The following is a 24,096-nucleotide window of genomic DNA, read 5'->3' on the forward strand; positions in this document are numbered from 1 at the left end:
AGCATGTTGCATGATGACAAACTGTAACAAAACAGCATAAAGATTTGTAAAGGTCAAAGAAAGGACAATATTGGGCATGATATGGTTGGTGACATGTGACTATACACTGCTTTAATATACTGCTTTATCCTGTGTAAAAGTATCATACCACAATAAAGACTTACAGAAGCATTACATGTAGACTTGAAAACCATGGTGTAAACAATCCAAATTCATATTGTACTCAAACATACGTGTACCAGTGATGTAGCTGGATAGGCAAATGAAAACACAGTGCTACCCAGGCCAGTCCTTATATCATGTAAGTTACTTTATTATCGTATTTATAAGTGCACATATCTTTAGATCCACTCCTTGTTGAATTCGGATGTACGTAGATCTGATTTACTTGTGTTTTGAAACAACCGCAGGTAGCGCTCAGTATGAGTGACTTGATGAATCAGGCCCTATATGTTAACATGGGCCTATTTTAAAATGTTTATGTTTAAAATGTCTATTTTAATTAATTAAATTGCTTCTCAAACACCCTGGTGGTCCAGTGGGAATCAGGGCTCCATCGGCAGTATTATGGCTTTCGCTCCGGTTCCCTTCATGGGATGTTCTAGTGGGAGCTGATTACAGATTACACCCGTCGGCAGCGTCAGTGCTGTGGGCTTCCAATGGTGCCTCCTGTATTCATATGAAACAGACTGGGGCTTGGAAATCTCCAGGAACAGCAGCCTGTGAACTGCTGCCACAGGATATGGCTGCCCACTCTCTGGAGACGAATTCAGCTGGTGGGCGGCAGTCAGTCCCTGGGACAAGACCCCTGGAAACAGTTTTAGGGTGAAAATTTCAATATTAAGTCTCCCACCCAAACATAGTGGCACCAGGGGTGGAGAGGCTGAGCCTCCTCCTGGCCGCTCATGGACTGCTAGGAAGTACACTCCCCCCTGCAATTATTTTACATGTGTGAAACCCCTCCAGGTTGATACATGTTGGTTAAAAGGGCAGAAGGATGGATACCTCCTGCCAGGATATGTGTCCAAAACGGTGTAAAAAGAGCTATTTTGTTCCTGTTAAAATGTATATTATGTATAATCCTAAACTTTACTCCTACTACTAGTGAGCAGTTGGAGTTTGCAATCGGGCAGTGTATGGTGGAAGGTGACACCAGTAACAGCCAATTACTGACACTAAGAAGGAAACCCAGCTAAACTGTGTAAGATCCCATCACAAAGAACACCGGGGGGCAGAGTAAGCCCATCTGGTCCCAAAAGTCATTCTCTTTATATGTAAAGCAATACACTTATGTGCATTTTCAACATATAATTCTTTATATAATCATACTCCTAAATATGCCTCCTTCACTTTTCTCAGAATTTCCTCATTTCCACTTTCATTGCAAATTTTCTTTGACAGATCCTTGTCTCTGGAGCTCTCCGTGTCAAACTCTGTCCATGATCTGTGCTTTTTTGAAATATTTTATTTGTTTTATGTATATTTATCATTTTTATCATATTTATATTTTATCAGTTTATGTATATCTCCATCTATCAAATAACATTTTAAAATATTTGACCCTGGGCCTATACTACTGCGTTCTTTTGTACGAAATGGATGTTCCACCCAACTTCTTTATCATTTATACCATGACTCTGCAAACCTCTTGTCGCATTATATAAATAAATCAATATGTAGATTTTGGACTCCAAAATAATCGTATGTGAAATGTACTGATTGTAACTTTCTGACTTCTTATGGATGAACATAATACAGGTTGAAAGTTTGATATTAAAAGATTTGCAATATGATTTGTTTTTTTCGGAAGGGAATAAATTACACGTAAAATAATTGGGAATATTTTTTTAAATATTATACCTTTAAAGATTCATTTTGATGATAATTATATTATTTACACATACACAAGAGAAACTGAATGAATTCTCTATGGAATCATCAGATCTATGAACCTGTCTGTACTTATGTATAAAATGCCCTTACATCGAGATGATCATCTTTCTGCTGCACTGATTGGACTCTATGACAGAGCTATTTGATACATTTTAAGTTATTACAGACCTGTTTAGTCATAAAAAAATTTGAGCATTGCCAATATGTTGTTGAGGACATCAATATCAACAGAATTTGAACCTCCCTGGATTCCTGATGAAGCTGAGGTAAGCAAGATCTGTGCGATAGTACATGTTACTAAAAATCTGCAACATAGGTGACAAATTTATCATGGAGGGGTTCACTCTTTATATAAGGGACCGAGTTTTGGACAAAATTTCTGCATAGGAAAAAATCTACTGTAATTTTCATCTTGTAGATAAAAATGGTAATAAAGCTAATTGCATGATAAACAGGATAAATAGCTCAGAATTTGATATAGCAAAGTATGATCCTGCAGCATAAAAAAATGTTTTGTGGCATCATGTGATTATTTCAGGGCGACTGCGCATAATTTTACGCAAAGTTGAGTTTACAGTCAAATGGCAGCATCAAAAGTGTCCTGTTTAGGTGCACTCTGACTAATGTAATAACAACTTTTAGACAATATAATAATAATAATAATAATAATAATAATAATAATAATAATAATAATAATAATAATAAATAATATAAGTAAAAATAAAGTTAAAACAAAACATCTATACAAGGAACACATCTTTATGGGTATATGTGTCAATATCATGTTAGTGTAAATATATGTGCAAAATACAATTTTTACACAATAGCTGTAAGAAAAAACCTTTTCTGTACAAAACCATAAAAAATATGTTAAAAAGTGCATCTATAGTAATTTAATTTTCCAATAGTGTTTTATACGACCCATACTGGTCTGTGAAAACTGTACGTTCTGTTTAGCTAAAATGTAGAAATGTTCATAGGATTTATAAATATTTTTATTATTATTATTATTATTATTATTATTATTATTATTATTTTACATTAGTATACCCAACAATCTGCAAAAAGACCGAAAGTTGGGATAGGAGCACTGAACATACTAACTGAACAATTATATTTATAATTAGTGCTACTAAGACACATACATTTGAAGTACATTTTTATTGTGCTATTGGGCTCTTGTGACAATATCACGTTCTCTAATGAAAGCTGACACATGATGTGTTTTCACATTTGCTCCATCTGTACTTGGAAAATGCTATAATAAGAATATCAGCAATTTACATATGATGCTCAATCATTGTGCTTTGTTGCCTCTTACTACTAAAGCTATATACGTGGAACTTTGTGTTTCTCTTCCAGGTAATATACAAGAACAATATCACCTCAGTCATACTTCTGGGTTTTCCAAACCTTCAAAACTTTAAAATCCCTCTGTTCTTGCTTCTGATTATCATTTACTCTGTGACCGTTTCTGCAAATCTTCTTATCATGATTTTGTGTTTACTGAGCAAGAATCTTCAGTCTTCCATGTACTTCTTCATCTCACAGCTATCACTGATTGACATAATACTGACTACAGATATTGTCCCTAATCTGCTCCACGTTGTCCTATATGAAGGAGGCACTATGTCACTTCTTGCATGCATCATTCAGTACTATTTCTTTTCCACCTCAGAGTCCTCGGAGTGTCTCCTTCTGTCAGTGATGTCTTATGATCGGTATGTGGCCATCTGTAGCCCTTTGCATTATAACACTATAGTAACTCGTATATTTTGTGTGAAATCTATTATTATAATCTGGTTGTTAAGTTTTCTAATAACGATAATGGATCTAAATTCTATGTTTAGTTTGCATTTCTGTGGGCTAAATGTTATTGACCATTTCTACTGTGATTATGAACCCATATTGCAGCTGTCCTGCTCTGATATGTCCATCATTCACATTCAGACATTTGTAATGGTTGCTTTAATCATTTTTGGTCCTTTTATAATAATTGTGATGTCATATGTATATATTGTCTTTACTATCCTAAAGATACCATCATTTACCGGAAGACAGAAAGCCTTCTCTACCTGCAGCTCCCACCTGATCGTGGTTTCCATATTTTATGGGACACTAATCGTTGTTTATGGGTTTCCTACAAGACAGTTATGGATAATAAGCAAGATCTTGTCTCTCTTTTACACTGTGATAACTCCATTGCTGAATCCAATAATATATACCTTCAGAAACAAGGATTTTAAAGAAGCCTTTGATAACATAAAACACATTAATTTATGCATGCAATGGTAGTAAAAATATAAAAAAAATACTGACATTGTAAATGTTACATATGCTGCTTTACAATCTTTAGTAATTATGTAAATGGTAAAAACCCTCAAAAATGACTAAAATGTGTATCTAATTAAAGTCATTATGCTGAGTATTAATATTTACTGGAATAACTCCTGATACATGAAACAAGACTTCTGCCTAAAATTACCAGTTGGAGATGAAAACAAGGCAAGATTTAGCAATTATATTTCCAATATTTGACGTGCCCTAGCATAATCTGCAGCCATGGGAACCATCATTGCAGTCAACAGACTGATTTATTTTTTAGCTGGGTCAGCAAAAATACTGTATCTGAAACTGGTAATCTGATTTGTCAATTGTTCTGTTTATTGGTATTTTATGCTGCACTTTGACCACTTTTTTTTTATCATTCTGTGATACGTTCTTATGCATTGTGAATGTGCTTGTATTTCTTACACATAAAAACATCTAATGTATCACATTTTATAGTTCATAACTTCCTAAAATGTTACCTTTAGTCAGAGTGTATCGTCATACAGCTATTTTTTCCCCCGTGGTTCCCATAAGCACGTATTCCATAGACAAAACACCATACAGTTTAAAAGGCCCCATCAAGTCTTATTACACTTTTAATTTAAGAGCTTTAAAACTTTACCATTCACGCCCCAAGACCGTTGAAATTATGTCTATTAAGGCAGAAGCCTTAATATGTGTGTTTCTTGCAGAACACAGACGTGGTATGTCATTACATCCTGTGGCTAAATGTTCTGCACTATCATATAGTGACATTGCTGTCTGACATGAGCACTCATTTCACTACTTTAAAATACTCTGTATTACTGTTGCATGATGTTTTTTAATGTACTAAAACATTGTCTAATATTCTTTAATTATTGTATTAAAATAAACTATTTTTTTATTTTATTTTAATGTGGAAACTCATTTTAATTTGGTGTATATCCCATGCTGCATTGTTCTAGCGCTCTCTGTGTGTTCGGTTTACAGTACTGTGCAGTTTATTAATAAAATATTTGTCACTAAATGCTGTTGGCTTTATGTATAGTTGAAGTGATGTTAAAAGTCAGCTGAGGGCTTGTATGAGAATGAAATGGCAAACATTACAAAACAAAGCTAACAGTGGGGCTTCCATACCAACTAAATGTATTTTAAACACATTGTTAATATGTAGTCTACTAACAAGTTTTTTTATGAAGCTGCTCTTCTGTTTCTAAGACACTTATACCCTATACTACAAAAAAGTTAACTAAGATAATCTGTTAGTACAAGCACAGAAGCAGAAAGCAAATTATATGTATGACTATAAGCAAGATAGTGCCGAATCTTCAGCTAACCATTGCATTAAGGCTTCTGCTTTAACATTATTATTATTATTATTATTATTATTATTATTATACTTATTATTACTGTTCATGTATAGAGCCCCACCAAGTATGCATCAATGTACATAAATAGTATTTGTCATTCACCTTAGTCCCTGTCTCATTGGAATTTGCAGTGTAAGCTCCCTAGCATACACAGAGACACAGACACACTAAGGTTAATTTTCATCAGAAGCCAATTAACCTTCCAGTATATTTTTAGATGTGTGGGAGGAAACAGGAGCACCCAGAGGAAACCCAAACAAACACAAGGAGAGCATAGAAACTACACACATATAAAGATTTGGTTGGGAATCAAACTCATGACCCCAGCTACCTCTGTGTGACTGTGCTGCCCATAAATGGTTATAAATCCATCACATTTTGGAGCTTGACTGAGAGTATCCTTACATTTTAGATTGTATTTAAGTTTAAGAAGCCTTAAGGATACATTTTAAACTGTAAGGAGTTTTGTCTATATCATGAGAATAATAACAGACAACCCAGCAAATACATCCAGCAAGATGAAATGATCGGAAGAATGGATAATGGTAGCGAGTTATCCAATGCTGGGAAGGAGGAGTAAGATGGGAAAATTCCTTCAATGTGACCATACTCTACCTATACAGTCCATATTACATAATGTGTTATAGTAAGTTCCAGTAAGGTTCTAAAGAACACAGAATAGATTGAACAAAATTGACTTTAATTGTTGTGTATTTTAAGCACAAATAGAACACAGAAAAACGAATCATTTTCAACAAATGTCTCTCTAGCTCTAGCTTTCAGAGTCTTTATATATCACCCCATTTTGTACTTTATAACAGAATGGAGGGTGATGAACAAGGAATGCAAAAGTACTTACAATTTATCAAGTAGATTTTATTAGCAAAACATGTAGAAAATGGTTGAAGAGATAAGGAAATGTAGAAACATTTTTTGTGGCTGTTGTCCACCATAAAAGCAACAGACCCTGGTTAGCAAGGAAAAACTGAATACTAGAAATTGCAAAAACAACAAAATAAGTCCCAGAAACCTAATGTCAAAGCTAAAGATGTTGACCAGCCTAGTGAAAGAAAAGACAAAAGAGAGGAGAGAGGAGAAAGAGGAGAAGCCCAGGAGAGAGGAGAGGGAGGAGAAGCCCAGGAGAGAGGGGAAGAAGGAAAAACTCAGCAGAGTGGATACAGAGGAGAAGATCATTTCATTGGTGTACAGGTTGTCTTTATGAAGTGGAACTGTGGTCTACACACAGTGGAAGAATCGTGAGAATGCAGCTTATAAATTCCTTCGGGACCAGTGACATTACTGGGGCACAGTCTTGTGCCTCAGAGTGTTCATTGGTAATGAACTTATAAGCTGCATTTTGAAAGAAAATTTTTAAGGAAGATTATTTCAGCCTACACAAAATTCTGCCTCCAATGTGTGTAGGTGACAAGGCCACTTGCAATAGTTAAATGACACAAACTAGCCACAAGTTACTGCAGCTAGTTTATCATTGCATGTCACAAGAAATCCATGTTTTTATGTTTTCATGGTGTTGATCATTTTTTTCTCATTAATTAAAAAGTGCAGTGTGCAAACACAGTACTACTGCCATGCCCTGTTTGTTTAAGTATTTTTACATGCTGACCTATAACAGAAAATAAAACACCACCATTTTTATATGTAGGGGAAGAGCTATTCCCTATTTTAGATTTTAAAAAATGACTTCAGTGAACTCTAGTTGGTAGAGGGCATCATGTTGCATGCCGCAGAATAATTTATATTTAATAGGAATATTTGTGGAAATTTTAAAGTCTGGTGATGTATTTAGTATTACTTTTCACATAATAAGCCTGATTAATATTAGGAAACTGTAACTATTTGGCTCAATGTTTACATGCTATTGAGAACCATTCTAAATGTTCATCCGTAAACTATACACTTTCATGTCATATTCATATCGAATTGACTAAAGCAGGTTTAACCCTCAAAAACAGTTCTGACTTGGAAGAGAAGTTAAGCAATTGTGTGTATGTCAAATATTGGTCGATCATTTATATGATATTAGTCTTGAGTCTAATTTCATAAGACTGCATTTTGCTGCAGACCGCTTATAGACACTAAGCCCTGGTATGGTTCATTTTACCAACAGATTGGTATATACCTCTGTTCTTCTGTTTTGTTATGGTGAATGTTGCCCTGTTGGGATGAACCTTTTCATTGTCAGGGTGATTAACTGTCTGGTTCCTCTGTCAGTAAAACTGTAGACCATATGTTATGCACCTAGCTGATTACTGTGATTTGATCTATTCTGTTTAACATATTCTGATCATTTTGATTAGAAAGTAAATCTTTTTCAAAGGTGCTGGTAATTCCAAAGCTAAAAGTAGAGTTGCCTTGATTTATTAATGGAATCAAAAATAGATTTATGGATTGTAAATGTTTATATAACCTACAGCACCCATAAATAAATACATACATCTCTCCAAAATTTAGAAGAGATCTACAAAGCAGATTATATATATATATATATATATATATGAAAACAGGGATACTCTGCACTCTCCAAACACATAGTTAAAGCTGTACCAAGTACTGTTCTATATTAAAAACAGGGAATGTTAGTTCCACATATTGCAATATATGTTAAGCTGACCAACTCACGCCACAAATATATATATATATATATATATATATATATATATATATATATATATATATATTTGTAATATAAATCTATATATATATGAACAATCCAGTCAATGGCCTTCAGCTTTTGCACTGTAAAATAAAATATAAATTGCTGTATAATTTTGATTTACATTCAAATAATGCATTACATATTGTATGTGTTCGGAGAAGCATGATGCAAGATTGGGAGCTATTTTGCACTGAAATGAATACACTGACAATACAATGGAAAAAAAATATTGGAAACAACATCGTATAAATAGACCACAAGTAGTTTGGAGGTGGTAGAGAAACTTAGGGTAGTAGCTGGAGAGGGAGGCATGGTTGAGAGAGGTATGGTTGAGAGATCTCTTTTCGAGGATAGGAGAAATGTGCACATGTCTGAAGATAAAAAGAAAAGGACCAGAGAAAAGGGACAGGTTGAATAGTTAAGGTAAATTAAGGTAACCATTGGGTGTTGTTGTGAAGGTGGGAGAGACTGGGGTCGAGAGAACAGGTTAAGGGGGACAACTAAGAGTGGGGTGGGAAGACCTCGTTTTCAGTAACAAGAGAGAAAGTACTGAGGCTGGCTAGGTGAGTTGAGGAAGAGGTGGGTAAAAGTGCTGTACCTAGGAGAGTAGATTTCTTGACCGATGCAGCGCAGCGGCCCAAAGTTGGTATTGGGTGTGGTCATACAATTGGGGGCATGGCTATGCATCATTGGGGCATGGCTGGTGGGGAAAAAAGCGCTAGGCCCTGAATTCACCGAAGCGTGACATATGTCCAAGCACTCCTGACTTTCAAGACATCTAGCACCACAGTGAAGTATAGAAAGATTGCAGTGTGTACACAGAGAGTTCACAGTCTTGGCCTGTACCTTACATTGGGCAGAACACTCACCAAAAATTGACATTGTCCCACTAGAATAACATTTCACACACTCTCCTGCTCTCTCCTACCTGTTCTTCTCACTTTCACCCCATGTGGCCGCAGGTTTCTTTAGTGGCAGCTTGTCTGGGTACTGGAATGTTGGGGGCCCTATTTGGGAAAAAATGGCTACATTTAGAAAATTACAACCAGTCCCGCCGTTAAATCATAATAGTATTGCCATTACCCCGCAAACAAAATAGCAACCATTAATTAGCCACCATCTACCTCACACACACTACATTGCCAAAAGCTCCCTGTGCCATCACACACGCTGTTATGTTCTTGCCCTTAGATTTGCCCTCATTTAAGATGGCCGTGATTGCCTCATGAAGTTTCTATCTTGGATCTCTGATATGAACTTGCCCTAACAATAGCCTTTATCCAAGATGTCCAGAACTGTCTCAGGAAGATTCCATCTTGGATCTCATTTCCTGTTTGGGCCTAGAAAAGGCACTTCCTGTTATGCAGCCTTTGCTCGAGTATTGTGTTTGTGTCTGAACCAGATGCTTCCACAGAACCTTGCTCCCTTGTGATTTGGAATACAATTACTTGATACCTCTACAAGATATTTATCTTGTTGATACTTTGGACTTGCTTGCTGGACATTTAAGATTTATTTCTATATCAAAATAAATCCTGTTTACTACAGAACTTCCTGGCTATTCGCGTTCCGTTTGTAATACCAGAAGTGGGACACATGCATAACTGTGCCCCTTCATCATCACCATGCTATGCCCTCTTATGATAGCACTGCACCCTCTATGCTGCCTTTGCCCCTTTCTTCATCTCCCTGTACCATGCTGCCTTTGCCCCTTTCTTCATCCCCTGTTCCATGCTGCCTTTGCCCCCCCTTTCTTAATCCCCCTGTGCCATGCTGCCTTTGCCCCCCCTTTCTGCATCCCCCTGTGCCATGCTGCCTTTGCCCCCCCTTTCTGCATCCCCCTGTGCCATGCTGTCTTTGTCCCCCCTTTCATCATCCCCCTGTGCCATGATTTCTTTGTCCCTCCTTTCATCATCCCCCTGTGCCATGATTTCTTTGTCCCTCCTTTCATCATCCCCCTGTGCCATGCTGCCTTTGCCCCCCCCTTCATCATCCCCCTGTGCCATGCTGTCTTACCTCCTGCCAGGATATGTGTCCAAAACTGTATAAAAAGAGCTATTTTGTTCCCGTTAAAATGTATATTCCATCTGTACTTCTGGATTATACCTAGTATCTTTAACTAGAGTGTAATGGTTATACCCTTTATGACCAAAAACTATCACTGCTTTAAGTTTTTGCCTTATGCCCTTTGCCTGCTGTACCCTGTGACCAACAGATACGAGCTATCACTGTCATATGTTCCCTGACTGTTCTGTGTTGAACCCAGCATCTCTATATCAATGCTCTGCTCGCTACCCAACAATCCTAAACTTTTCTCCTACAACTAGTTTGCAGTTGGAGTTTGCAATCGGGCAGTGTCTGGTGGAAGGTGACACCAGTAACAGCCGATTACTGGCAGTAAGAAGGAAACCCAGCTAAACTGTGTAAGATCCCATTACAAAGGCCAACATCCGGTGGCAGAGTAAGCCCATCTGGTCCCACAAGTCATTCTCTTTATATGTAAAGCAATACACTTATGTGCAGGTTCCAACATATAATTTTTTTCATAATCATACTCCTAAATATGCCTCCTTCATTTTTCTCAAAATTTCCTCATTTCCACTCTCATTGCAATTTTTCTTTCACAGATCTTTGTCTCTGGAGCTCTCCGTGTCAAACTCTGTCCATGATCTGTGCTTTTTTTGAAATATTTTATTTGTTTTATGTATATTTATCATTTTTATATTTTATCAGTTTATGTATATCTCCATCTATCAAATAACATTTTAAAATATTTGACCCTGGGCCTATACTACTGCATTCTTTTGTGTGAAATTGATGTTCCACCCAACTTCTTTATCATTTATACCATGACTCTGCAAACCTCTTGTCACACTATATAAATAAATCAATATGTAGATTTTGGACTCCAAAATAATCGTATGTGAAGTATCCTGATTTTAACTTTCTGCCTTTTTATGGATGAACAAAATATTAAAAGATTTGCTATATGATTTTTTTTCTGAAGGGAATAAATTACACGTAAAATAATTGGGAATATTTATTTAAATATTATATCTGTAAAGATTAATTTTGATCATAATTATATTACTTACACATACACAAGAGAAACGGAATGAATTCTCTATGGAATCATCAGATCTATGAACCTGTCTGTACTTATGTATAAAATGCCCTTACATTGAGATGATCATCTTTCTGCTGCACTGATTGGGCACTACCTGACAGTGCTATTTGATACATTTTAAGTTATTACAGACCTGTTAGTCATAAAAAATTTAGAGCATTGCCAATATGTTGTTGAGGACATCAATATCAACAGAATTTGAACCTCCCTGGATTCCTGATGAAGCTGAGGTAAGCAGGATCTATGCGATAGTACTTGGTACTAAAAATCTGCAGCATAGGTGACAAATTTATCATGGAGTGGTTCACTCTTTATATAAGGGACCAAGTGTTGGACAAAATTTCTACATAGGAAAAAATCTACTGTAATGTTCATCTTGTAGATAAAAATGGTAATAAAGCTAATTGCATGATAAAGAGGATAAATAGCTCAGAATTTGATATAGCAAAGTATGATCCTGCAGTATAATAAAAATGTTTTGTGGCATCATGTGATTAATTCAGGGTAACTGCGCATAATTTTACGCAAATAGCAGCATCAAAAGTTTCCTGTTTAAGTGCACTCTGACTAATGTAATAACAATTTTTAGACAATACAATAATAATAACAAATAATATAAGTAAGAATAAGATTAAAATAAAACATCTCTACAAGGAACATGGTTAGTTTGCTGAATAAAGCACATCTCTATGTGTCAATATCTTGTTAGTATAAATATATGTGCACAATACAATTTCGCCACAATAGCAGTGAGAATAAAATCTTTACTGTGCAAAACCATAAAAAATATGTTAAAAAGTGCATGTATAGTAATTTTATTTTCCAATAGTGTTTTACACGACCCCTACTGGTCTGTGAAAACTGTATGTTCTGTTTAGCTGAAATGTAGAAATGTTCACAGGATTTATAAATATTATTATTATTTTTATTATTATTATTATTATTATTATTATTATTATTATTATTTTATACTAGTATACCCCACAATCTGCAAAAAGAAAGAAAGTTTGGATAGGATCACTGAACATACTAACTGAACAATTATATTTATAATTAGTGCTACTAAGACACATATACATTTAAAGTACATTTTTATTGTGCTATTGGGCTCTTGTGACAATATCACGTTTTCTAACGAAAGCTGACACATCTGGGGGTAAATGTATCAAGCTGTGAGTTTTCGGCTGGTTTGAAAAGTGGAGATGTTGCCTATAGCAACCAATAAGGTTCTAGCTGTCATTTTGTAGAATCTATTAAATAAATGATAGCTAGAATTTGATTGGTTCTTCAAACTCGCCATAAAACTCTCAGCTTGATACATTTACCCCCATGTATTTTCACATTTTCTCCATCTGTACTTAGAAAATGCTATAATAAGAATATCAGCAATTTACAAATGATGCTCTATCATTGTGCTTTGTTGTCTCTCACTACTAAAGCTATATACGTGGAACTTTGTGTTTCTCTTCCAGGTAATATATAAGAACAATATCACCTCAGTCATACTTCTGGGTTTTCCAAACCTTCAAAACTTTAAAATCCCTCTGTTCTTGCTTCTGATTATCATTTACTCTGTGACCATTTCTGGAAATCTTCTTATCATGATTTTGTTTCTACTGAGCAAGAATCTTCAGTCCCCCATGTACTTCTTCATCTCACAGCTATCATTGTTTGACATAATACTGACTACAGATATTGTCCCTAAGCTGCTCCACCTTGTCCTATATGAAGGAGGCACTCTGTCACTTATTGGATGCATCATCCAGTACTATTTCTTTTCCACCTCAGAGTCCTCGGAGTGTCTCCTTCTGTCAGTGATGTCTTATGATCGGTATCTGGCCATCTGTAGCCCTTTGCACTATAACACTATAGTAACTCGTTTATTTTGTGTGAAATCTATTATTATAATTTGGTTGTTAAGTTTTGTAATGATGATAATTGATCTAAATTCTATGTTTAGTTTGCATTTCTGTGGGCCAAATGTTATTGACCATTTCTACTGTGACTTTGAACCCATATTGCAGCTGTCTTGCTCCGATACGTCCATCATTCACATTCAGACTTTTGTAATGATTGTTTTAGCCATTATTGTTCCCTTTATAATAATTGTGATGTCATATGCATATATTGTCTTTACTATCCTAAAGATACCATCGTTTACCGGACGACAGAAAGCCTTCTCCACCTGCAGCTCCCACCTGATCGTGGTTTCCATATTTTATGGGACACTAATCGTTGTTTATGGGTTTCCTACAAAACAGTTATGGATAATAAGCAAGGTCTTGTCTCTGTTGTACACTGTGATAACTCCATTGCTGAATCCAATAATATATACCTTCAGAAACAAGGATTTTAAAGAAGCTTTTCATCAAATAAAGCACTTTCATTTATGTATGCAATGGTAGCAAAAATAAAAAATACTGACATTGTTTTGTTACATATGCTGCTTTACAATCTTTAGTAATTATGTAAATGTTAAAACCCCTCCAAAAATGACCAAAAAAATTTATCTAATTGAATTCATTATGCTGAGTGATACAATTTACTGGAATAACTTCTGATATATGAAATAAGACTTGTCTTTGACATGCTCTACATAATCTGCAGCCATGGGAACCATCATGGCAGTCGACAGACTGATTTATTTTTTAGCTGGGTCCGCAAAAATACTGTATCTGAAACTGGTAATCTGATTTGTCAATTGTTTTGTTTATTGGTATTTTATGCTGCACTTTGACCACTTTTTTTCATCATTCTTGTCACGAACACACTCCCAGCTGCCGTGACTTTGGGGTGTTCGCTGTATGAGGCCACACACGATTTCAGCCCGCAGTCTCTCTCCACCTATCGCACAGGTTATAGACTGTCAAAGTAATTATTAACAAAAACCCTATGTTACCATTTAGTTCAATAGAATGCACAAATTAACTTGAATTTTGTTTCTGTGCTTTAAGAAAATGGAAAAATATAGAATTGCATAACAGGAGACATGTTTTTAGTAAAGTTCCATTATTGCACAATATCTGGATATGGCCAAAGAAATATTGGCACCGTTAAAGGTCAAGATGACCGTCCAGGATGAACATGTCATTTTAATTATAGAGACTTAGATTGCCAGCAGTGATGTAAGCTGGGAAGGTGTGTTTTGAAGTAATAAAAAGTATCATCTTTATAAATGTAGGAGTTAATCAAATATAGAGTGTCAATTGGCATTTGAGACCCTGGGCGTATGTCTGCTTCGTCCAGTATGGCTGTATCTATGTATAGTATCATTTTAATAATAAACTATAGAAATATTATATTTTGGAAACCTGCTCATCTCATTTATTATTTAAAGAGATGGAAAGAGAATATTTTATACAAGCTGGGGGCTCTCGTCCTAAGGCTATCATATACCACACCTTACTCTCTTCATGACTGCTTTGACAAGGGGGAGACATTGATGATCTACACTCTTCTGCACTGGTGAGTATCAGATGTGTTAAATATATCTGTGCTCCGAAGTGTATCGAGGTACCAAAGCAGTGAGTGAAGAGAGGGTGGGGGTGGATGCTGATATGTAAAGTAACCTAGGACCTCATTGCTAAATGTGTAGTAGTTAATTTAATGTGTTTCTGCAAAAACTTTGAAACTTCGAAACTTCGAAATTCAGAAACGTAAGAAACTATTGTTAGTCTAAATGTGCTTTTCTTCAGTATGGACTGGCCACCCATAACTAGCAAAAGACATTTTAGTGTTTTAACACGGTGTATAGCTGTTTGCAAAGTTAAGAGATGTGACTTGCAAAGTTAATGTGTTACATGAAATGCTTTTGCAGTATAGGCTGATGACCTATATCTGGCAGAAAGCGTTGAGATGTTTTGTGAACTACTCGATAGACTTATTTGGGAAATTAATAAGTTAATATATATGAGTGGAAATGCCGCTTTCTTGTGATGGACGCTTCCCTTAGATAAATAGAGACCCTAAGTCAGGATGGTGTCTGCTGTTTTTAAGGAGAGAAAGGGCGTGGCTCCCCGGGCAAGTAAGTGTCTGCCTATAGAGTTTTAATCCTGATTGTATAAAAACTCTACACAGGGGATGCAAGGAAAAATAACAAAGAAGTTATAAAATGTGTTTTTTTTATTGTTGATCCTAGACGTAACGAGAGATGAAATTCTCCTATAAGAGTAAAGTGAAAAACAAGACAGTTAAAATGTTATTTAATTGTTAGTTGTTAATAAGTGATATGAGCAGTCAAAATTGCATAAATTTCAAACAGCAGAAAATTATTATATAATGATGATACATCCTGCGCAGCGTATAGTATTCTCATGTTTCATCTCTCCCTGAAAAAAAACCTGAAAGGTTTGAGGTTTTTTATATTATCCTGATGGTTTGCAAATGTGTCTATCGTGAAAATACACTGCATATTGTACATTGTAAATTGAGATGTTGGAAATACATCGAGCTAAGCTTCCAGAGGACGGGGCTGGTAAGAAGTAAATAACTGTCCCGCTGTTTAGATGTAAAATACTTCAGCTGTTTTTAGAATTGAAAACCTTACTTAAGCTGTGTTAATATTATTGATCAGTGAATTGTTTACTCCATATATGATAAAATGATATGGTATCCACTCAGCTCTATTGCAATAAACGTTGGACATTTAATTTCTTTATCACCTTGGAGATAGAGGTGTAAATAAGTTTGTTTTGTGAAGACAATAGGCTAAAGATAGTCTGATTTTTTTAGTGCCTGTTAAGACTTGTGTAATGATCAAATGTGGTTTTAAAGCATAGATAAATGTCCTGTTGCAAGTTTAGTGTTAATCTTGTAAACGCGCATTCCAGAGTTTTTTTTTGTGTGTGATTTCAGTGAAACATCTGGTTTTAATAATATGTCCAAATGTTAAACGTTATGAGAAAATATGCTGCTTTTATGAATCTGGAAGATTTACAGATTAAATTTAAGATTTAAAGAACTTCTATGGTGGTATTAAGTAAATAAATAGCATTTGTCAGATTTACAGCGAGCAACTACAAGACAGGGTCACACCCAGATTGGAAGGGACTAGAAATTTCTGTGTTGACATAGGGATATGAGCTGAATACTTAAACACAGTCTTTAATATGTGTTAAATAGTGATTTTGCAGATGAAATGTATTTTAAAATATTTTTAAAGCGATTGCATAATATTTTTGGCATGAAGTGTGGGCCGAATCTCTGATCATAGAACACAATGTGTGTGTGTTTAAACTGTGAGAAATATTTGTTGTTTTGAATTAGAATAATTGTTATTTGAAATATGACAACAAAACCTGCGTTATGTTAGCTTCATCAGAAAATAGTTGTATTGAAAAAAATAGTTGATTTGCTTTGAAAATAGCATCTGTGTAGTGGCTTACATAGTGAGGTTTCTAACTGCGTTTGTTGAAGTTTCGCCATTTTACAAAGATGTCTCTCCTCCCCTTTCCCTCATCTTGTGGAATGAGGTGGATGTTTTATTTTCATGCCAAGAGGAGGAGTTCAGTATATGGAAACTTTCCTGTGTTATGAGCGTGAACACAATTTTGTACCATAGAACGGACAAATGACTGGACCCCACCCTAAATACCAATGCAGATCTCAGTCATAGATTGTGCAGCGTTGATTTTTAATGCTAATAAGAATTATTCAGAATATTGTCTTTTGCTGTTACCAACAGGGGGGTTCAATTTTTATAACGTTTTATAGACAGTTCTAATTATTTGTTATAATGTGTGCAGAATAATTTGCAATCTTTTGTACCCACAGGAGACCAGGAACCAGGATATGTGAATGATGTTCTGCTGTGAAGATACTAAATAATTATTGTGTTTTCTTTCAGAAGTATCCAAGAAGGAGAACATTCATTTATCTATTAACAATGTTACATTGTTTGACACCTGGCCAGAAATATTTAGATTTCTTAAAGGGTGGTCCTGATATTTGAACATTCTCTATCTCAGAAAAAAAAATAGAAAAAAAAAGAAAAAGAAATAAAAGCAGTACATTTATTTCTTGATATGTCACAATTCTGTAGCCAGTGAATACTAGGATGTTCAGCCATAGCTATATGCAGATAAAGTTGAAAACATTCTGGAATTCATTGAGGCATTTGAAGAGATTAAAAGACTCTAGCCTTCACCCCGGCATTAGACATCTACAATGATTTTGATGTTTTCTATTGTACTGATGATAATACTGTTTTAGGATATTTAAAAGATAATTAGTGTATAGCCATAGCAGATATTATTGTGGAAAAGACACAGGATATTGTGTTGCAGTGTGGGTTACATTTGTTTGTCCCTCGTGTTGTCACACAACACCTGAATAATGCACAAGACTAGACATGTGTCTGTAGCAAGGTTATACAGTGGGAAATTAAAATTAAGTTAAATTGCAGTAATTCTTCTAACATTACAATATGCAAATGTCAGAATTTCAATTTTGCTACATCATTGCCTTAGAAACCTCACATGACAAGGAAGACAATGAGCATTATTGAATAAAGTAAATGTGTAAGTTTTCTGTATTACCAGACATTTCTGAGACTACATTGAAGAATCTAGATTAAAGTTTCTTTACTGATGAAAATGTTTTATAGCTAAACGCATGATAGCTCACTAGTGACAGTGACAGGATGTGCAATAACTATACATAGGCAGCACAGTGGCCTAGTGGTTAGCACTTCTGCCTTACAGCACTGGGGTCATGAGTTTGATTCCCGACCATGGCCTTATCTGTGTGGAGTTTCTATGTTCTCCCTGTGTTTGCGTGGGTTTCCTCTGGGTGCTCCGGTTTCCTCCCACACTCCAAAAACATACTGGTAGGTTAATTGGCTGCTATCAAAAATTGACCCTAGTCTCTACCTGTCTGTCTGTATGTATATGTCTATGTGTGTGAGTGTGTGTCTATATTAGGGAATTTAGACTGTAAGCTCCAATGGGGCAGGGACTGATGTGAATGAGTTCTCTGTACAGCGCTGCGGAATTAGTGGCGCTATATAAATAAATGATGATGATGATGATACATAATGAGATAATTGAAGTTAAGTCATTAGGCTTACACTCAGTTCAGGTAGCCGAAATAGGACAAGGAAAATGAGTAAACATTTACACAGATTTACATTACGCGTAGTAACTAAACTCGCCGTAGTTTATGATTTTGAAACTATTTGAAAATATAGGGGTTACCTAATATCAACAGTAACACCTGGATAACATGCACAAACAGTCAAATAACTGATAGAGGCTATATAGTTACCAAAAGAGGTTGCAGCCATTAAGTACCAGGCACATACCAAACAGACAAATAAAGTCTTACTAGTCTAAAGTCTTACTAGAAAATAAACTAATAAAAAAGTGGAAGTTGCTGAATCAATGTATAGGCTATAGCAGGTGCTTGAAAGGGAGGGGTTATCCTGAAAGGAACAAACACACAGAGAGATCTCCCAGCACATTATTATAGCCAGCAACAGATCTGCCAGAAAACAAACTAACAGACTCAGCAGCTCGAGAAGGAGCTTTAGAAAAGCACCCACATACCCAATTGATGATTTTTCATAATATCACATTTGAGAACTTATGACAATGTCAGGAAAATGCTCCATTGAATGAAATTAATACATGGAAATTGAAACAATGTTATAAAACAAAGGATGAAATTTGGGTAGATATAGAAAATAAACCCGTAGCATTAAAAATGTTGTTGCTAGCTTTGCAGAAAGTGCTCATGGGTTAGTATACATGGGAGCAGATAACAAGATTAGAATTGTTATATATTGTTGGAATACCCAGAAAATACTACAGTTGCTAAATTTAAATGTGAAATATGTATAATTTGTCTTAAGAACAATGAAGGAATAATAATATCTACTAAGGTCAGACAGTTGCCTAATATAACCTTTTCAGAGGTTACAAATTTGTTTATTAATTTTATTTAATTAAGAGAAAAAAAAAAAGTTAAGAGGGTTACAGTATGTGTTAGTTGGTATTGATGATATGTGTTGGTGGGTTGAGGCCTAGTTAACTGCCTCAGACATAGTGCAACTTAATTGCTAAAAAGATTTTGCCAGAATTTGTATGTAAATGTAGTTCACCCAGAGAGTGAACTTATTTCACAGAGAAAAAGTGTTTCAAAGAATGTGTAATATGATGGGAATATATTTAAACTTTATACACTATATCATTCTTAAGATTCAGAGGAAGTTGAAATAATAAATGGAGTAATTAAAGAATAACTAAGCTTACTAAAACACAGGAATGGCACTTCTTTAGTTTATCATGGTATTAGAATCACTTCTAAACCTCTTCTCAAACGCTCTCCATATTAACTGGTATTGGACTCCAGCCAAGATATGTTATTAATCCACAGACTTGAAGCTGCATCATGATCTAACTGCTCAATAGGTCATACAGTTGTCTGAACAGTTGCAGAAGCTTCAGAAGGCCCAGAAGAACACTTGAATAAAGACATTCAACCAGAAGCAGCTCTTGGGCCTGCACACAGAAGAGACAACCTAGAGACTATGTTATGGTAAGAAATCTCTTACACTCTGGTTCCCTTACAGATCAATGGGATGGTAGGGATGGGATCGATGGGATCGATGGAATGATAAAGACAAGTTCTATAATGACTGATATTGCCATAAAGGTTGCAGAGAAAGACATTTGGATCCATAGTTCCCATTGCAAACAGGTCAAAGACCCAAGCTTAAAAGGAACCAAAGGACTCAGAACTGAACACAGATAAAGAGACTGAGTTATGTTTAAAATAACTCTTCAATCAAGATGGAAGTGATGATGTATAATCAGCTACAAGGTTATCGACTTATTATGCAAAGAACCTTCAACCTTGTTGCCTTTCTTATAGGAACAATAATATATGAAGCCTCTACACGTTATTTATTTATTTTGGAAAGGAATTGAGGAGAAGTTGGTAAGGTGATAGCCCATCTGAAATATTAGATGAGGATGATTTTAATAAGACAATTTCTGCTTCTGTTCTAAACAGGAAAACCAGAGAATTCAGAAATTGTAAAGGATTACCACCAATTCCACAATGTATTTGTGAGTATTGTGGTGCTCCACCAAAAGAAAGGTGTTTAATATGGCGGTCTGATAATAATGAATATTGCTAGAGAGAATATCTAGTTGACCGATTGCATGTTATGCTAAGTGAAATGTTAGGAGTAACAAATTGTTGGATGTGTGCTAAAACTCCTTTATTGAGTAAAAATGTGCAAATGTTACCATTTCCAGTACCTTATGAAGAATGACACACATTAGTCCTGATATAATATGTCAAGAACAAAATTGAGATCTTAGTGATTATTGTCGAATTGTTGAAAATATATGTAACTTGACTAAACCTCCGGTTATAGGTTTAGCACCACACATAACTGAACAAATTATTTTTTGTTTAATAAAACACTAAAGAGTAAAATATGTACACAATGCACTTTGTATTAGTATAATCAACTTTTTAAGCATACACTATCAGAACTGGACTCAGATGAAGAGAACATAATGCCAGATAAAAAAATGTCACATGGGTATGATAATCTCAACCATGGTGTTAGAATATTGTGGTTCATTTCTTTTACCAGGAAACATTTAATATATATATATATATATATATATATATATATATATATGGAAAATATGCATTTAAATGGTTATTAATTAATTATGAATTATGCTGTTTAGGAAGAGAGATTCCTCAGTTTTATACAGTGTTGTACGATGAATTGACATATGTTCTACTCAGTAATAAGTCAGTAAGACATAAAGTGGGTATAAATATTGCTAATATGTTTACTTATGGAAATTATGAATTTATGACTAATCAATATGAAATTGTCAGGATTTAATTGATAATGTGACTGAAATTTATCATGATACCTTTCATTATGTTGGACTTGAATTACAGGTATTTAAATATGAACTTTTACAACATTGAGCAGTTTTGGACTATTTAACGGCTCAAACAGGAGGATAAAGTTTAATCCTTGAGACTGAACTTGGAGTTCATTGTTTATTACCTAATCGACGACACTTCCGATCGAGAAGCTATAATTACATGTTATATAAACAACGCCCATAATATGAAGAAGGATTTTGATGACAAAATTATTATAAAGACTTCGAAAGTGGCTATCTAACCTAATGTATATTTACATGAAATTTATTGTGATAATAATTGTGGCAATATTGTTTCTGTATACTTGTTTAAAGTATGGTTTGTATTGTATACAAATATTTGTGAGAGTCAAACCAATCCGAGAACATCAGTACTGACAGAAATATAAACTCCCATTCAATTAATCATAGTCACATGAAAAAGTACCTTTTTATGTGTATACAAAAGGGTGGAAACTGTCGAAGTAATTATTAACAAAAACCCTATATTACCATTTAGTTCAATAGAATGAACTTAAATTTTGTTTCTGTGCTTTAAGAAAAAGGAAAAATACAGAATTGCGTAACAAGAGACGTGTTTTTAGTAAAGTTCCATTAATACACAATATCTGGATTTGGCCAAAGAAATATTGGCACCGTTAATGGTCAAGTTGACCGTCCAGGATGAACATGTCATTTTAATTATAGGGACTTAGATTGCCAGCAGTGATTTAAGCTGGGAAAGCGTGTTTTGAAGTAATAAAGACTATCATCTCTATAAATGTAGGGGTTAATCAAATATAGAGTGTCAATTGGCATTTGAGACACTGGGCATATGTCTGCTTTGTCCAGTATGGCTGTATCTATGTATAGTATCATTTTAATAATAAACTATAGAAATATTATGTTTTGGAAACCTGCTCATCTCATTTATTGTTTAAAGAAACGGAAATAGAATATCTTATACAAGGCCTATGGAATCGCCCCCAACACAGCGCTCTCACACCCCCAGACACTTCAGGTTCTGCCACCACCTATTGAAAACGGACAATAGGACCCCAATATACTGTTCCACACTGGCACACAGGTTTATAGTTATCCACAAACTAGCAAGACCCACACCAGCACACACAGGGTTAACTCTTCACACCTCCAGACTGTTACACAAATGTAAATGCAAGCACACACAGCTTGTTAATCAAATGTATCAACAAATCACAGACTGGCATCCATGGGTTAACCTGGTTGAGCAATCTCTTCTTCTAATAGGCTAATGGATTCGTTAGAGTATCAAGGACGCAATTTATTAAATTATAGATTTATAATACAAAAATACAGGGCATTTAGATATAAAGAAAAATAATTAATAAACAATTAATAGACTGACATAACAAGCAAAAACAGTTTAAAATGAAAAGAGATAACAGTACAGAGCATAACTCACTTATAATCTGTATGCCTGGGGCAGGCCGAGAAGATGGACAGTCCTTCAAGTAGATTGATTCCCCAAGAAGCTGATAGTTTGTTCCTTCAGAACACAGGTTTTTAAGCAACATGAAATGGGATGGTCTTCACAGGGGCAGAGCTTAATGCTAATTGGGGGTTATGGCCTGGGACACTTTTTCAATCCACATTTACATGTTGCCTGATTTACTAACCAATTCTACAATGTGATATATTTTTTCTGGAGAGCATTACATCGATCCAATTTTATCATTAATAAATCCCCTATGACTTTGTCCATCTTTTAAAATCAAACACGCCTAAGTACAGTGCCTTCGCAGAGCTTACACTCCTTTTCTTCATTTCTCTATGGGGCAGAATTCTTAATTTAACATATGAGCTGCCCTTCATCATGCTATTGAGGAATATGTGGTTGATCACTACTTTTATTGATTTTAAGTGGCATATTTTAAAGCTGAATTCTTATTGTCTATACAGTTTTACGTATAGGCTATGTCAGCACATGGCTTCTTTGAGTTAGACCACATGCTGAGTGGTACCTAAAAGTGTATTCAAGTGTCACAAATAGTCTAGATCTCACCCCGGGAGTCCTTTCAAGCTGCCCCCCCAGGTGACACTTCTATCTTTTCACACTGGGATGTGCAAAGCCATCCAATAAATTTACATCAGACTCTCTGACTGCAAATCTTATACTTTAACTTATCAATGGATTCATTTGATATCACCTATTTACACTGTAGTTATGAATTATCCTTTTTAAATAACTGCAAGCTCTCTATGTTCACGACAATTCTATGATACGTTCTTATACATTGTGAATGTGCTTGTAATTCTTAAACATGAAAACATCTAATGTATCACATTTTATAGTTCATAACTTCCTAAAGCGTTACCTTCAGTCAAAGTTGTATCGTCATCAGGCTATTTGTTTCCCCATGATTCCCATAAGCATGTATTCCAGGGTTTCCCAAACCCAGTCCTCAGGGCTCCCCAACAGTGCAGGTTTTCTGGATCACATGTAACATAATTAGGACCACCTGTGGATCTGTTACAATGTATCAGTCAGTAATAAATACACCTGTGCTCCAGCAAGGAGATATGGAAAACCTGCACTGTTGGGGAGCCCTGAGGACTGGGTTTGGGAAACCCTGACGTATTCTATAGACAAAACACCATACAGTTTATAATGCCCCATTAAGGCTTCTTACACTTTTAATTTACGAACTTTAAAACTTTACCATTCACGCCCCAAAGACCGTTGAAATTATGTCCATTAAGGCAGAAGCCTTAATGGGTGTGTTTCTTGCACAATACATACGTGGTATGTCATCACATCCTGTGGCTAAATGTTCT

General features: G+C 35.3%; 2 protein-coding genes across 2 annotated transcripts; both read left to right on the forward strand.

The window, feature by feature from the left end:
- The first annotated feature begins 2,096 nt into the window (after positions 1–2,096).
- LOC142150437 (olfactory receptor 6B1-like) lies at positions 2,097–4,188 on the forward strand. The gene is made up of 2 exons (XM_075205628.1): positions 2,097–2,159; positions 3,256–4,188. Exons 1-2 carry the CDS (start codon positions 2,097–2,099, stop codon positions 4,186–4,188), a joined length of 996 nt encoding a protein of 331 aa, XP_075061729.1.
- Positions 4,189–11,547: 7,359 nt separating this feature from the next.
- Positions 11,548–13,785, forward strand: LOC142150438 (olfactory receptor 6N1-like). The gene is made up of 2 exons (XM_075205629.1): positions 11,548–11,610; positions 12,853–13,785. The coding sequence occupies exons 1-2, from the start codon at positions 11,548–11,550 to the stop codon at positions 13,783–13,785; spliced, it is 996 nt and encodes a 331-aa protein (XP_075061730.1).
- Positions 13,786–24,096: the final 10,311 nt, after the last annotated feature.

This window comes from Mixophyes fleayi, chromosome 4, assembly GCF_038048845.1.
Source record: "Mixophyes fleayi isolate aMixFle1 chromosome 4, aMixFle1.hap1, whole genome shotgun sequence".
In the NCBI taxonomy this organism is placed as follows: Eukaryota; Metazoa; Chordata; class Amphibia; order Anura; family Limnodynastidae; genus Mixophyes; species Mixophyes fleayi.

What these genes read in the sequence shown, in the direction of transcription:
- LOC142150438 (XM_075205629.1), top strand. Translation starts at nt 11,548, where the DNA reads ATGTTGTTGAGGACATCAATATCAACAGAATTTGAACCTCCCTGGATT. An exon ending in GGATTCCTGATGAAGCTGAG is followed by an intron (nt 11,611 to 12,852) that starts GTAAGCAGGATC and finishes TTTCTCTTCCAG; the next exon opens with GTAATATATAAGAACAATAT.
- LOC142150437 (XM_075205628.1), top strand. Translation starts at nt 2,097, where the DNA reads ATGTTGTTGAGGACATCAATATCAACAGAATTTGAACCTCCCTGGATT. An exon ending in GGATTCCTGATGAAGCTGAG is followed by an intron (nt 2,160 to 3,255) that starts GTAAGCAAGATC and finishes TTTCTCTTCCAG; the next exon opens with GTAATATACAAGAACAATAT.